The sequence below is a fragment of the Schistocerca cancellata genome, chromosome 4 (genome assembly GCF_023864275.1).
Source record: "Schistocerca cancellata isolate TAMUIC-IGC-003103 chromosome 4, iqSchCanc2.1, whole genome shotgun sequence".
NCBI classification, from domain to species: domain Eukaryota; kingdom Metazoa; phylum Arthropoda; class Insecta; order Orthoptera; family Acrididae; genus Schistocerca; species Schistocerca cancellata.
Window position 1 is genome coordinate 214,633,769 of NC_064629.1, and position 15,901 is coordinate 214,649,669.

General features: G+C 43.2%; 1 protein-coding gene across 1 annotated transcript in view; it reads right to left on the minus strand.

The window, feature by feature from the left end:
• Positions 1 to 14,245: 14,245 nt before the first annotated feature.
• The window catches only part of LOC126184999 (uncharacterized), a 35,179-nt gene continuing 33,523 nt past the window's right edge, over positions 14,246 to 15,901 (minus strand). The window contains exon 4 of the mRNA XM_049927715.1: positions 14,246 to 14,825. Coding sequence (XP_049783672.1) covers positions 14,435 to 14,825 — 391 coding nt within the window. The 3' untranslated portion in view covers positions 14,246 to 14,434. The remainder of the gene's footprint in view (positions 14,826 to 15,901) is intronic.

The window sequence follows — 15,901 nt, forward strand, 5'->3', positions numbered from 1 at the left end:
CGCAGGATATTTTATGCTTTTATTCTGGCGCCTGTGACCATAATGCTCATGGATCAGCTCAGCGTGTTACAGATAGGTTTAAATGCTTACCTTATGTAAGTACAATTTCTTGATTTAGAAGCAATGATAACTTTGGTTGTACCAAGTGCTGAAATTAGGGAGTTTTTTTGACGTCTGAGATAGTTTTCCTTTTTACCTAGGTGACTGCTAGGAGGATTTATAGTTTCCGTTTCATCCACTCTGTCATATTTTAGCAATGTTGTAAAATTTCGCTGATAATGCTTATTGCTTCTTTCTCTTTCTACATCTCATCAACATCTATACTCCGCAATGGAAGATGGTCGTAAATCTAGAAGTAATTCATATACGAACGAACTATCTACAATTTTTTTACTAGGTAAACAGCAGGAAATAACATCTAGATACACTTGTGGTATATCTGATGGTGCAGTAACATTCGGAAAACTGTTGTGCGACTGACATGTTTCGCGCTCTTGTCGTGCTACTGTTGCTTACCTCCTTTTCTGTTCCAGTCCCGAATGGTCTCCGGGACGAACGATTGCTGGTAAGCCTCCGTGTGAGCTCGAAAGTTTCTAATTTTACGTTCATGGTCTTTTCGCGAGGGATACGTAGGAGGGAGCAGTATACTGGTTGGCTCTTCTAGGAACGCACGCTGTCGAAATTTTAACATAAAAAAAGGGTTCAAATGGCTCTGAGCACTATGGGGCTTATCTTCTGAGGTCATCAGTCCCCTAGAACTTAGAACTACTTAAACCTAACTAACCTAAGGGCATCACACACATCTATACCGGAGGCAGGATTCGAACCGCAGACCGTAGCGATCGCGCGGTTCCAGACTGTAGCGCCTAGAACCCTAGAACCGCTCGGCCACCTCGGCCGGCGAAATTTTAACAGTAAACCACAATGTGATGTAAAACGGCTCTCTTGTAACGTTTGAATAAGTGCATCCCTGACACTTTCACGCTTACTAAATAAACGTGTAACGAAACGCACTGCTCTTCGTTGGATCTTTTCTATAGGAGAGGTACTAGTTAGACTAATATATACTGAACAAGTTAACTGGCCATGCCTGTAACCCTCAGTACTAGTACCAAAGCAATTGTCCACTAAGTGAATATTATTTGACAAAATGAAAATATACAGGTCGATTCTATTTACTTGTTTTCATCCTTTAGAGGCAGATTTAAATTATTTACGAAGATATGTAGAAGGAAGCTGTAAATTCACAGAGTTATATGGGACCGTGACATTGTTCCCCATACGGACGCGGCGTTTTGTCTCCGCATCCGAGTATTGAATAATTCTCAGTTCGTTACTTCACGTTTCTAGAAGGAACCGTTATAAACCATTGCGGACAACAAAATGGTTGAGCAAAATTGCTTCCCAAAACGATTTTCTAGCACCCTAAAGGTGACTGTGGATAGAATACATTAAGAACGTACGTTTACATAGAGAAAATTAATTCATAGAAAGTTTTTCTTTCAAATGTAGTAAGATGTACTATGATACAGTTCTGTAGTTCCCTTTACCTCTTGTCTGTATGGTTCACACACAAGACGATAAATTTAACAAAAGTAGCGTAGCTCATAAGAGGGTGAATCACAACTAACTACAATCATTTTACTCATTTATGTTGCACATCTACTGCGAAGTAGCAACTCATTGTCGTTCCCTTTTGATTATTTTCTGATGAGAAGTTCGTAACAGATGCACTCTCCAAGCCGATAACAGTTATAGGAGAGGCAGACATAAGGCTCATAAAACAATTTCACAAGTATTCAGTAGGATTCAATCCCAGTCCATGGAGTTTAGTGACCATGGCATAACAGTGGTATGATATGCTCACCTCACTGCACGTCTCCCACCAACTCAGTTCAATTAGGAAGAGAAAACGAAACAAAAAAATACAAAAAGTTGTCAAACAGAGCAACATACCGCAGAATACGAAGGGTCCGCTCTCTCCTTGGTAACTTTAAAATACATGTTTCGCACGGTCACCAATGCTGATCCATCTCACATGATATTAAGACGAGTCTTGCGAAAAATTTGGACTTGCTCCGATTTCATGTTCTGTACAATAGTAAAAATGTGTAGATTTTTAGGCTCGACACTAAACCGATGCTATCAAGGAAAAAAGTACTGCTCAGTTCAGAAGGAAAGACGCTAAAAGTAATGTCCCGTCGATTTGAGGTCACTGCAGATGGAACACTAACTCACGTGGACAGTGGAATAGGAGAACTGCTCACAGCCATGTTAAAAGACCCATTGCCATTTAGGCCATTGGTGTCATCTAGGAAAATAAACGAAAATCTAATTATGGGTAGCGGGACATGGCTCTGAATCTCTCTAATGCCGTTGCGCCCACTTCGGTATGCCAATACTCACAGTGTTCTCCGACTTTTGATTAGCGCACTGGATTCGCATTCGGGAGGACATGGTTCAGATTTGTATTTACTCAAGGCACAACAACGTTTCCATAATATAAATAAGTCACCGACGCTGCAAATATACCATAGCTCCCAAATTTCAAATCAAATAGGAATATAACAAATTCTATTTTTAGGATGCCATTCACTCATGGCACTTTTACGGCCCGTCTCTAAAAGACGAAAATAAAATATTCGAGTTTTCTTAATTGAGACGATAGTACCTTTAGGAGATTAAAACACATTTTACTTCGTGTGTTAAAAATCGATCATACACAGAAATTTACTTTTTAAGCTCAGAAGATATGATTCATAGTACAAAGCGTATTTTAGCAAACACGAGATATGAAATCCACAGCACAATTTGAAAGTAGAGCACAGATATTTAAAAAAAAAGCCAATACCTACTATCTCTCAAGATTTATATTTGATCATTAGTTATGTGCAACTATTTTTAGCGTACCACAAAAAGAACAAAACAAGGATTTATCAATTATAATTAAACATTAGCACCAGTACTGACGTCCCTAACACTTAAACACTGCTCCATGGGTCCATAGATGATCTATTCAGGTGAGAGGAAGGGAATTTTGAACCTTTGCGGCAATGCTGCGTTGCTTTACTCCAAGCTTCCCTAGTCAGAATGTTCTCCTCCGGTTGCATCTTGACTGATTCCCCAGGTTTTTTGACCAGTGTGTGCAAACAACGAAAAATCATGAAAGATAAGACATAAACAAGGAAAAATCGTGAAAGATAAGACAGCCATGAAAATATCACACAACAAGCTGCATACATTCAAGTCACAGAATGTACTGGAATGCAGTTTGCTGTCGTTATCAGAAGATTATGTGTACAAAGTAACACTTAAATTGTTCAGTTTTTACTTCCTCAACGAATAAGAGATCTAGGCACTGTACAACGACATACAAATTATTTGCAGTGGCTTCGTTTTTCATAAATAGACAAGTCCATGCAGCATAGGTAATATAATACTTTTGTCGCCATATACGAGTTAACTATCTCAAATATTGAACTATAAATGTCTGAGCTTTGTTCTCTTCTCGTTCTATAACTGAACTATATGTTGTATGTTCAACTTCGATCTCTAAAATAATTCACTTGTTGCAGTCTGTGAGTGATGGCATCACCGTCCACTAATTTGAAATCTGTGTTTTCAGCATTTCTGAGAAACTAAGAGATACTAGTACTTCCTATACACTTCGTTGTTAGTTAATCTGAACGTCCACAAAACTACACTGCGTACCATGAACCTGTTAGACAGAAAGAAATTTTGTAATTGTTATTTGTCCGGAAGGTACAAGAAGATTTTAACATGACGTTTCTCATCAAATGTACGTAACAGCATTTTGGATTCAATCCCAACATTTCCTCTAAAGTACTAACGGACATGGGTTGTGCAAATGGGTAAGTAATTCCTCCATCGGACGAACTTCTTTTCGTTCAAATGGTTCAAATAGCTCTGAGCACTATGGGACTAAACATCTGTGGTCATCAGTCCCCTAGAACTTAGAACTAATTAAACCTAACTAACCTAAGGACATCACACACATCCATGCCCGAGGCAGGATTCGAACCACAGACCGTAGCAGTCGCACGGTTCCGGACTGAGCGCGTAGAACCGCTCGGCCACCGCGACCGCCCTTCTTTTCGTAGCGCTATACACTGATCAGCCAGAATATTATGACCACCTACCTAATAACCGATATGTTCACCTTTGGCAAGGATAACAGCGGCGACGGGTCGTGGCATGGAAGCAGTGACGCCTTGGTAGGTCACTGGAGGGTGTTGGCACCATATCTGCATACACAGGTCAGCTATTTCCCATAAATTCTGGGGAGCCGGCGATGAGCTTTGACGTCACTCTCAGTCACACCCCAGCTGTTTCGATAGGGCTCAGATCTGGTGAGTTGTGGGGCCAGCACATCAACTAGAACCCGCCACTGTGTTCCTTGAACCACTCCCTCCCACTGCTGGCGTTGTGGCGGGGCGCACCATCTTGCTGAAAAACGCCACTGCCGTCGGTAAACATGATCGTCATGAAGTGGTGTACGTGGTCTGCTACCAGTGTACAGTAGCACACTGGACTCGCATTCGGTAGGACGACGGTTCAATCCCGTCTCCGGCCATCCTGATTTAGGTTTTCCGTGATTTCCCTAAATCGTTTCAGGCAAATGCCGGGATGGTTCCTTTGAAAGGGCACGGCCGATTTCCTTCCCAATCCTTTCCTAACCCGAGCTTGCGCTCCGTCTCTAAGGACCTCGTTGTCGACGGAACGTTAAACACTAACCACCACCACCCCCACCAGTGTACAGTACTCCTTGGCCGTCATGGTGCCTTGCACGATCTCCACTGGAGCCATGGATGCCCACGTGAATGTTCCCCAGAGCATAATGGAGCCGCTGCCAGCTTGTCTCCGTTATGCAGTACAGGTGTCAAGGAGCTGTTCCCCTGGAAGATGACGGATTCGCGCCCTCCCATCGGCGTGATGAAGGTATCGGAATTCAACAGACCATGCAACGCTCTGCCACTGCCCCAACGTCCAGTGCCGATGGTCACGTGCCCATTTAAGTCCTAGTTGCCAATGCCTTGCTTTCACCTTGGTTTTACCACGGTTTGAAGACAGTCACCACAGCACTCCTCGAACACCCGATAAATCGTGTAGTTTCTGAAATGTTCGTGCCGAGCCTCCGGCCCATCACGCTCTACCCTCGGTCAAACTCAGACAGATCGCGAGCCTTCCCCATTCTACAGACGGACTGCACGCTCACTAATACTACTTGCACCGCGCCTGTGTTTGACTACCAGTCATTCCTCCCCAGGTGACGCTGATGTCACCTGGACGGGTTTATATCGATAGTAGGTGGTCATAATTTTCTGGCAGATCAGTGCAGAAATGTGAACCAGATGTCTTGAAAGCTTCTAATACCAAGAATGTTTCGCAGAGGTCTGTCAGCACCTTTAGCTCCTTACAGAAACTGTGAGTGCTTTCCCATGTTACCAGTCGGTAGAAAGAAAATGATTAACATCGTTCTTGTCAGACAAAAGACAATTATCCATATTCCTATGGTTTTCTGTACGTCAATAACGAAAGCAGTTAAGTAATGGTGGTACTATACTTCTATAATACGCTGTCTTTTATGCATTTTCAATAAGCAGGAAAGTGAGAAGGTAAAAAAATACATATAAAATACACTGAAGTTTGTAGAAATAAAGATAGCCAGATCGATTAAACTAATGCTCAGAAGATTTGTAGAAACGCAAAGCAGCATCAAGATATTAGGATTAAAAATGTATAGTACTCGCAAAGGTCCAGAAACGATGTCTTCTGTGTGACCAGCATGTTTATAGTTGGTATATGCTCTGTCACTGTAGGGTCATTGTTACATGGCAGTTTATGACAAAACTGTCACGTAACCTATTTTATAACGTAATATGCTCATTCCAATAGTCAGTATAGTCGATTCTTCAACGATGCGTGAAAAGTGCAGACAGTATTCGCTACTGCCAATGATTTCACGGCTAATTACTTCTTTTTCCTCTTCTTTCCTTTTAAAACAGTGTTGGGAACTTGTTATCTTCTGCAGCCTTGGTAGCTTCCTTTGACTGGCTCATTACAGGGAAGTTAACTTACAAGGAAGCCGTTGAGCGCGAGGTCTCAAATGGCCAATGATGTTTACGGCATTCGACACCCCACGTATTGTCTACCATGCAACCACAATATTGGCTGCTAATAGCAACGGGGGGCGGAACTGGAGGTATCCAATGGTGAGCACAGCAAGCGGCTTAAGAGCTTAGTCGACGAGCAACTCACAACAGTGCTCTAAGTGCTACCGGTGTTGATACAAAGCAGAACAATGGCAACGATAAAAAAACAACAGTTGTAGAAGTTGATATTTCGTCAGAAAGGAACCCAAGGAATTTAGCAGAGAGAGAAAGAAGTGGCAAATGAAACATTAGAGCTTCTGAAACAACTGGATCAATTCAGCCTCTGGATGTTTTTTTTCCGAGCATATAAAAAACATGTTATAGCACTACCTGCAGCAACGCCTTAAAGGATAGCCAGTATCATGAAAAGCTCCAGAGCAGATCGTTTCGCATTCGGTTGCAAGCCATCACATTCCACCAATTCTCATCACCCCGTTACACCAATATGATTCAATATGTATTCTTTAAGAGTGGACACCTACTTGTACATTCTGCATACTTTGTAACTCCCAATGAGTTTGCCTTCGATCCTGACAGTACGAACCTTCGTGATCATTGTGGTATGCCATTTTTTACTCGGTGTTCGTGGTGTAAGTTAGTGGTTTGTTCAGAACATTTCCTGAATGTCGATGATGTCCATTTTGTGAAGTGTAATATATGCATCCTATAGAAGGTTGATCTTTGCGCTTCCCAGAGATTTATTTTCTGTAGCCCCCCTGATGGTGACTCACTACCAGCTAATATTTTTCTTCCTATAATTACTAACATAACTCTTTCAAATGAGCTTTACTGAAGATTCAGCTTGCGACCTCACACTCAAGGGGTTCCTTGTTAGAAGGAACAGAGTGTCATAAGCTTGTTCAGTGCTGAAAGCCAGCCATGAACAGGTATAGGACAGCGACGTCACAGTCTCCCATCTCTGCACAGCAGGAGAGTAGGAGGGCATCCTGCATTCCATAAAACCTGCATTCTGAGAGATGTTAGTATAAATTCCTTTTGGCAAGATAAGATTTGCAAACTAGGTGAAACACGCCGAGCTTTAGACTGTGGGACCATGCATTGGTTGCAACACACAGGAACGTTCATTTGAAGCTAAGTAATAGGGGCTGTGATTGCCTCACAGTAATTATTTAGGTAGAAGGAGCGTTTTCCTGTGCATTATCTGTGTACAAGGGCTTTAGCTGGCCGGGGTTGAACCTGTCATGCAGTTTAAGACATTTTCTGGCTACCTTCCTACATAACACCGTTATTAGTTAATGATGACAAAATCCCCGATGGTAGGAATTTGTTAAACTTGCTTATAAATTTATTATTGTTCGGAACTCACGAGATCTGCTGCAACTGGCCAGCGAGATCCTTACGCTCCCAGAACTAGCTAAATCAAATGAGTAAAGTCAGAGGACTTTTGCTTCAGAGAGATCGATGGGTGCACTTACTTCAGGCGCACCATATATATATATTCTTGAACAATCTCATGCAAGAACGATTCCTACAAAAGCCGGCCGTGGTGGCCGAGCGGTTCTAGGCGCTGCAGTCCGGAATCGCGCGACTACTACGGTCGCAGGTTCCAATCCTGACTCGGGCAGGGATGTGTGTAATGTCCTTAGGTTAGTTAGGTTTAAGTAGTTCTAAGTTCTAGGGGACTCGTTAAATTGTCAATAGCTAAGTTTGACAAGAGATTAACAGTATTATTAGAATTATTAGAGAGTTTATTTAGTGAAGAATAAATGGGTTTTCGTAAAGGAAGATCGACAACTCACGAATTATTTGTGATGAAACTGGCCATTGAAAAACACGCAGAATCTAACTGATAAAAACGCTTAGGAGTTGTTGATTTGGATATAAACCTCTCTGTAAAGTTAATGGAGGCAAACAGGGGAGCATAAAGGAGAAAAGAGGGTGTCCATTCCATTTAATAAACACACAAAAAGACTATACGAGTAAAAGACAATCACAAAAAAATGGTTCAAATGGCTCTGAGCACTATGGGACTTAACATCTATGGTCATCAGTCCCCTAGAACTTAGAACTACTTAAACCTAACTAACCTAAGGACAGCACACAACACCCAGCCATCACGAGGCAGAGAAAATCCCTGACCCCGCCGGGAATCGAACCCGGGAACCCGGGCGTGGGAAGCGAGAACGCTACCGCACGACCACGAGATGCGGGCAGAGACAATCACACGTTAGATATAAACTGAGAGCTGGCAGCACCTTTTTATCACTAACTGGTGGTCGGAGAAGGGTGTAGCGTTTTATTCAGGCTTTCTAACACACACGTACACACTCACACACACACACACACACACACACACACACACACACACACACACAGAAATTATATGAGAAGCTACTGTGTGAGGTGAAGCCAAGGAGACTGCTCTGAATTGAATACTCGTATACAGACTTCAGTAGAGAAGGAGAATGACCTGCAAAAAAGAAAAGTACGCTAACTGGAGACTAGAATATGAATATATCCACAAAGAAAATTAAAACCATGGTTTTTACCGGATGGACCCCATAAGAAAAAGTAGTGGTAAAAATACACAAGTAGAACAGATCAGTCATTTTAATCATCTGTGATGTGATATCACATAAAGATATAGACAAGAAAGTAGCAAAATTTGGAAACTTACGTGGAGCAACAACTCTAGAAACAAGACGCAAAAATTATCGTGAATGACATTTTGTAAAGGAATAGCCGCCTCCACACTACTCTACGGAAGCAAGTCGTGGGTCCTTTACAAACGACCAGAAAATAAGATCCAGGCAGCGGAAATGAGGTTCCTTAGGGCTGTGAAACGCTGTACCAAAGCAGACAGATTAAGAAACAGCGACGTTAGGAATTAACTAAACATATTAAAATAAGAAACTGAATTGAAGACAACAGAAGGCGGTGAAGTGATCATTTATATAGTGGACTACTTTACAACGTCAGATTATCTTAAAAATTCGGAAATTATGATCCAGTATACCGAAGAAGTCCGATAATACTAAGGAAGAGATGGGCACCGTTAGAGGCAATGACCTAATACTTGAAATGCAGAAGACGGAGAAGTAATAATTATGATAATAATAATAATAACAATAATAATTTATTAACAGTAGAAGATAAAGTTCACACACGTATTTTAAAATATTGAGAAAGTCAGGACCTAGATGATAAATTATGAGAAGACTATGTCGAATAATATGCTAAAATAGCAACAACGTATAATTAAAGTCTAACGTCCGATCTGCATCGAGGCTTAGAGTGATGAGTTGTAAAAATGAATGAGGTGAGTGTTCGACGTGGTCTTTTTGTAGGAGTCGTTCCTGCATTTGCATGAAATTGTTCAGGAAGTGGACAGAAAATTCAAAGCAGGATGGTCGGACAAGAATTTGAGTTCCGTTACTCCGGGCACAAGACCACATTTTCAGTAACTGTCTAATCTGGCTGGTGAAAGTTAAACATACTTTATAAATGACATAGCGATACTGAAATTCATACTATATCGGAAAACATTTTTCTTATATTTTATCTGAATCTCAATCTTTGCAATCTTTCCTTTTGTTGCACACAGTTTTGCTCATATGAACAGTAGGTACAAGTTTGACACCTTGTAGAATTAAAGTTTGAGTTGGCGCATATTGAAGAATTCGTTGTTGGATTTGCTGCACTCACCTACTTATGCATTTACTGTTCCTTTCGCAAATAAAACCACAACCAAGGATGTACAGCGTTACGTCCTGCTTTACACCATTAAGTGGGTCATACCACATTTAGGTAGTCTTTACTTATTACATTTGGAGTCACACACCAATGTTTAGCGAGAATACAGAGCATGCTACATTATAGAAGTAGTTAAATACAATTTGATTTGCGATGAAGGTTTTTAATAGTGACAGAAGCTGCGAGCAGTAAGAATAAAAAATTTAATGTTAACTGTAGTCACGTTTCAAATAGATATCTCTTTAAGCAGTTAGGCATTTTAATTGCACTTTCACAATACATGCAGGCTCCTTTTTGTTTTTATTTTTTATTTTAGTAGTATATAAAGTTTACCCTTGTACGGAAATGTACCGTTTGGATACAGATCACTTTAAAATCTCCCGTTTCACTGTACGTTACGCAGTGGTAGAGCTGCACAATGCATGTATCGAGAATGTTTTCCAGATCTCCTCAGTCCAGTTTGTTTGAAAGCATGAGTCGCGTCGCAGATATAGCTCGTGCAACGAACACCAATGTCGCCACGTGGAGCAACTCTCGTAGAGGATGCAGGTCAGAGCTGTCTCGCTGTGTACGTACCGTGAAGCAGATTCAAAAGTAATTCGATATTCAATCTTATTTTACTTCGACACGGTACATTTCCGAACATGAGTTCCTCATCAGAAGCTTATCTACTACACTCATGCTCATAAATTAGGGATAATGCTGATACACGATGAAACAATGCTCTGGTGGGCGGTTTGCGGGTTTAAATCACCTCGGAGTATGACCATGCCGTGCATTTGACCTGCGCTCTTCGCACAGGCGCGCTGGCAGTAGTCCATATACGCAGAGGTGTGTTGGTGCATGTCAGAGTACAGTGCAGCGAGTAAGGGTGCAGACGTTTTCAGACGTACTAATGGTAACTGTGTGTTGAAAATGGCTCAAAGAACGTATATTGATTACGTTATGAGGGGTATAATACTAGGGCGACTGGAGGCTGATCAAACACAGCAGGTCGTAACACGGGCCCTCCGTGTGCCAAAAAGTGTGATCTCACGATTATGGCAACGATTCCAGCAGACAGGAAACGTGTCCAGGGACGTCCACAGTGTACAACACCACAAGAGGATCGATATCTCACCATCAGAGCTCGCAGACGGCCATAGAGTACTGCAGGTAGCCTTGCTCGGGACCTTACCACAGCCACTGGAACAGTTGTCTCCAGACATACGGTCTACAGACTTCTTAACACACATGGTTTATTCGCCCGGAGTCATGCAAGGTGCATTTCACTGACCTCTGGTCACAGGAGAGCCCCTAAAGCCTGGTGTCAAGAACACAGTACATGATCATTGGAACAGTGGTCCTAGGTTATGTTCACGGACGAGTCCAGGTACAGTCTGAACAGTGATTCTCCCCGGGTTTTCAACTGGCGTGAACCATGAACCAGATACCCACCCCTTAATATCCTTGAAAAGGACCTGTATGGAGGTCGTGGTTTGATGGTGTGGGGTGGGATTGTGATTGGTGCAGTACACCCCTGCATGTCTTTGACAGAGGAACTGAAACAGGTCAGGTGTATCGGGACGTCATTTTGCACCAGTATGTCTGCCTCTTCAGGGGTGCAGGGGGTCCCTCCTGGTGGATGATAACGCACGGCCCCACCGGGCTGCCATCGTGGAGGAGTATCTTGAAGCAGAAGATATCAGGCGAATGGAGTGGCCTGCCTGTTCTCCAGACCTAAACCCCATCGAGCACGTCTGGGATGCTCTCGGTCGACGTATCGCTGCACGTCTTCAAACCCCTACGACACTTCAGGGGCGCCGACAGGCACTGGTGCAAGAATGGGAGGCTATACCGCAGCAGCTGCTCGACCACCTGATCCAGAGTATGCGAACCCGTTGTGCGGCCTATGTACGTGTGCATGGTGATCATATCCCATATTGATATCGTGGTACATGTGCAGGAAACAGTGGCGTTTTGTAGCCCATGTGTTTCGGGACAGTTTTCTCAACTTTTCACCAATACCGTGGACGTACAGATCTGTGTCGTGTGTGTTCCCTATGTGCCTATGCTATTAGCGTCAGTTTTGTGTAGTGCCACGTTGTGTGGCACCACATTCTACGATTATCGTTAACTTATGAGCATGAGTGTAAGTCCTCTCGCTGTACGACTCACAGAAGCCTATAACAGGAATTTTGAATTACCCTGTACATTCAGAAATGAAATTTGTAGTAAATAATTCATCACAGTTTGAGAAGAATACTAATGCACTTACCTACAACACTAGATGAAAAATGACCTTCATTGCTTATTAATAAAGTTGTCAGTGGCTCCGAAATTAGTTTATTATGCGACAACAAAAGTTTGATCAGTAACATAAAATGTTTGGCACGTAGCAAAGCACGTTATAAATCAAACCTGAAATATAATTTCGTAGGCTTCCGCGGCTAGGGTCAGTTAACATAAGAGTTTTCAGAGTATCGTGCCCCATCAAATGGTTCAAATGGCTCCATGCACTATGGGACATCTGAGGTCATCAGTCCCCTAGACTTACAACTGCTTAAACCTAACTAACCTAAGGACATCACACACATCCATGCGCGAAGCACAATTCGAACCTGCGACCGTAGCAGCAGTGCGGTTCCGGACTGAAGTGCCTAGAACCGCTCGACCATCAAGGCCGGCGTGCCGCATCATAATGTCAAAAATTAAACTCGAGAAACCAACGTTTCGGCCATGGTTACAGTGGCCTTCTTCTGGGTCTTCTGATATGTCTTAGCTGTGTGGAGTCTCTTATATTTTGTCAGTGCTTTTCACTGAGCATGACGTTTCACTTGTGGTGGGAAGGAGCGGGAACTTTATTATAACAGGTTGCAGCGGTGGTGAGAATGGGGAGCTTGCGTTGTATTCGTCCGGGGCAGCACTGCGAGTCTGCTGTGGCGGAACACCGGCAAAACTGCAGCAAGGAAATCAGATTTAACGAAACTCACCCACTGGTTAAGTAGTCGGCTGTGACAAAACGCAAGAACAGAGAAGCTATAGAAACAATGAAACACCCTTACAAAATAATCATAGATGATGGATTCAGGCTCTCCGCATCCTGGCTGCCGGCCGTTAGAGTCCAATAGGCCACACCAACAAGACGAGACGCGAACGCTACCGGCGAATTATTGCCGCCGCATGGACTGCGTCGAGCGGGAGGACCAGGAGCCCACGCCTCATTCGCCGATGAACACCAGTCATAGCAAACAATGAAAGAAGCCGCGTGGGATTAGCCGAGCGGTCTAGGGCGCTGCAGTCATGGGCTGTGCTTCTGGTCCCGGCGGAGGTTCGAGTCCTCCCTCGGGCATGGGTGTGTGTGTTTGTCCTTAGGATGATTTAGGTTAAGTAGTGTGTAAGCTTAGGAACTGATGACCTTAGCAGTTAAGTTCCATAAGATTTCACACACACACAAAGAATGAAAGAAGCAATAGACAAGACCAGATCCCCACTTCCTCCGCCGTTGCAACCTATTATAAGGAAGTTCCCGCTTCTTTCGCCTCAGGTGACCAACAATAACAACGATCTTTTAAAATTATGACGTAACTCACGCATAGTGAGCAGCAGTGACAAAATATAAGCGACTCTGCACAGCTGAAATACATCAGTAGGCCCAGAAGAAGGCCACTGTTATGACCGGAACGTTGCTTTCTCCAGTATAGTTTTTTACGCTACGACGCGGTACGATACTCAGAAAACTTCCACGCTAACAAAGGTAAAATAATTTCTTCTGAACAACTACTTCCATTTCACAGACGCATTTTTATTTAAAGCTGGTAGCCTGATACAAAAACTAGTTTTAAGTATAGCTGCAGAAATAGGACTGAAAAATAATATGTTTATTCGCGTTAAAAGTAATCCCACACACATACACTGTAACCTGACTCATCCCACATCATTTCGATAAAAAGTGGTTCAAACTTTCCATAGAGCATGAAACTAAATATACAGCGTTTTGGTCGCAACCTTTGCGAACAAGAAAACAGAGCTTCCTCTAAAAGCGCGGCTAACAAGGAAAATCAAAAATGGTTCAAATGGCTCTGAGCACTATGAGACTTAATATCTGAGGTCACCAGTCACCTAGAACTTAGAACTATTTAAACCTAAGGACATCACACACATCCATGCCCGATGCAGGATTCGAACCTGCGACCGTAGCGGGCGCGCGGTTCCAGACTGAAGTGCCTAGAACTGCTCGGCCACACTGGCCGGCTAAGGAAAATCTTAAGAATTAAACATGTAATGTGCTTTAGCTCGCAAATTACGTACTACAGTAGATCATGGAAGACCAGTATATTTTTGTTATTACAAAAAAACTTAAGGGTTTATCTCCTTTGTGACATCCAAGTACTGTCATTACATGAAGTCTCCTCACAAAAATGTCCTCTCATTCGTCTGGCACGAACTCATATGCTCAACTACTCCCTGCCTCTCTACTTCTCTTCGACTTTTCCTTCTCTCTCCCTCTCTCGCGTCCGAGAATAGTCTTTCTAGGACTCGCACGCATTCGCTCGACGCTCGATTTCCTACAGCTCGTCCTTGACGCGCGGCACGCCGGTGCACTGGCTGTTATTGTCCCACAAGGCCTCGGTCGCGTTTGAGTACGAGTCCAAGGTGTACGCGAAGCAGCGGCTCATGCGTTGCACCAGCATGGTGTAGTTGGCGCCGACGAAGGTGACGAGGTGCGTGGCGAAGACGCCCAGCTCCTTCTCGCGCTCGTCCAGCGACTTGTCCGCCTCCCGGCGGGCCACGCACTCCACCATCGCCGTCACGTCCTCCTGGGGCAGGTCGCACGACTCCACGTCCGGGATGCACTCCTCCAGTATCTGCGCCGTCTGCTCGATGCGCTCCATGCTGCCCGAGATCAGCTGCTCCTCCAGGCGCCTCGCCGATTCCATCACCTCCACCGTGAAGTTCCTGCAACGTTATTATTTTTTTTACTACTCATTATTATTATTGCCTGCACGTATTGCGTAACACGCACCGTGCTAACTTGCGATAACCGATCGGTTAAAACTGTTCCGGTATTTTAGTTCTGAATAACCGGTATGTTTCGGTATTTGGTTGGCCTTAGTTATAACAGGTGCTTTTTTTTTTACTAAAAACCGAGTTGTTGTTGTTGTTGTTGTTGTTGTTGTTGTCTTCAGTCATGAGACTGGTTTGATGCAGCTCTCCATCCCACTCTATACTGTGCAAGCTTCTTCATCTCCCAGTACCTACTGCAACCTACATCCTTCTGAATCTGCTTAGTGTATTCATCTCTCGGTCTCCCTCCACGACCTTTACCCTCCACGCTGCCCTCCAATACTAAATTGGTGATCACTTGATGCCTCAGATCATGACCTACCAACTGATCCCTTCTTCTAGTCCAGTTGTGCCAGAAACTCCTCTTCTCCTCAATTATATTCAATACCTCCTCGTTAGTTATGTGATCTACCCATCTAATCTTCAGCATTCTTCTGTAGCACCACATTTCGAAAGTTTCTATTCTTTTCTTGTCCAAACTAGTTATCATCCATGTTTCACTTCCATACATGGCTACACTCCATACAAATACTTTCAGAAACGACTTCCTGACACTTAAATCTATACTCGATCTTAACAAATTTCTCTTCTTCAGAAACGCTTTCCTTGCCATTACCAGTCTACATTTTATATCCTCTCTACTTCGACCATCTTCAGTTATTTTGCTCCCCAAATAGCAAAACTCCTTTACTACTTCAAGTGTCTCATTTCCTAATCTAATTCCCTCAGCATCACCCGACTTAATTCGACTACATTCCATTATCCTCGTTTTGCTTTTGTTGATGTTCATCTTATATCCTCCTTTCAAGACACTATCCATTCCGTTCAACTGCTCTTCCAAGTCCTTTGCTGTCTCTGAGAGAATTACAATGTCATCGGCGAACCTAAAAGTTTTTATTTCTTCTCCATGGATTTTAATACCTACTCCGAATTTTTCTTTTGTTTCCGTTACTGCTTGCTCGGTATGC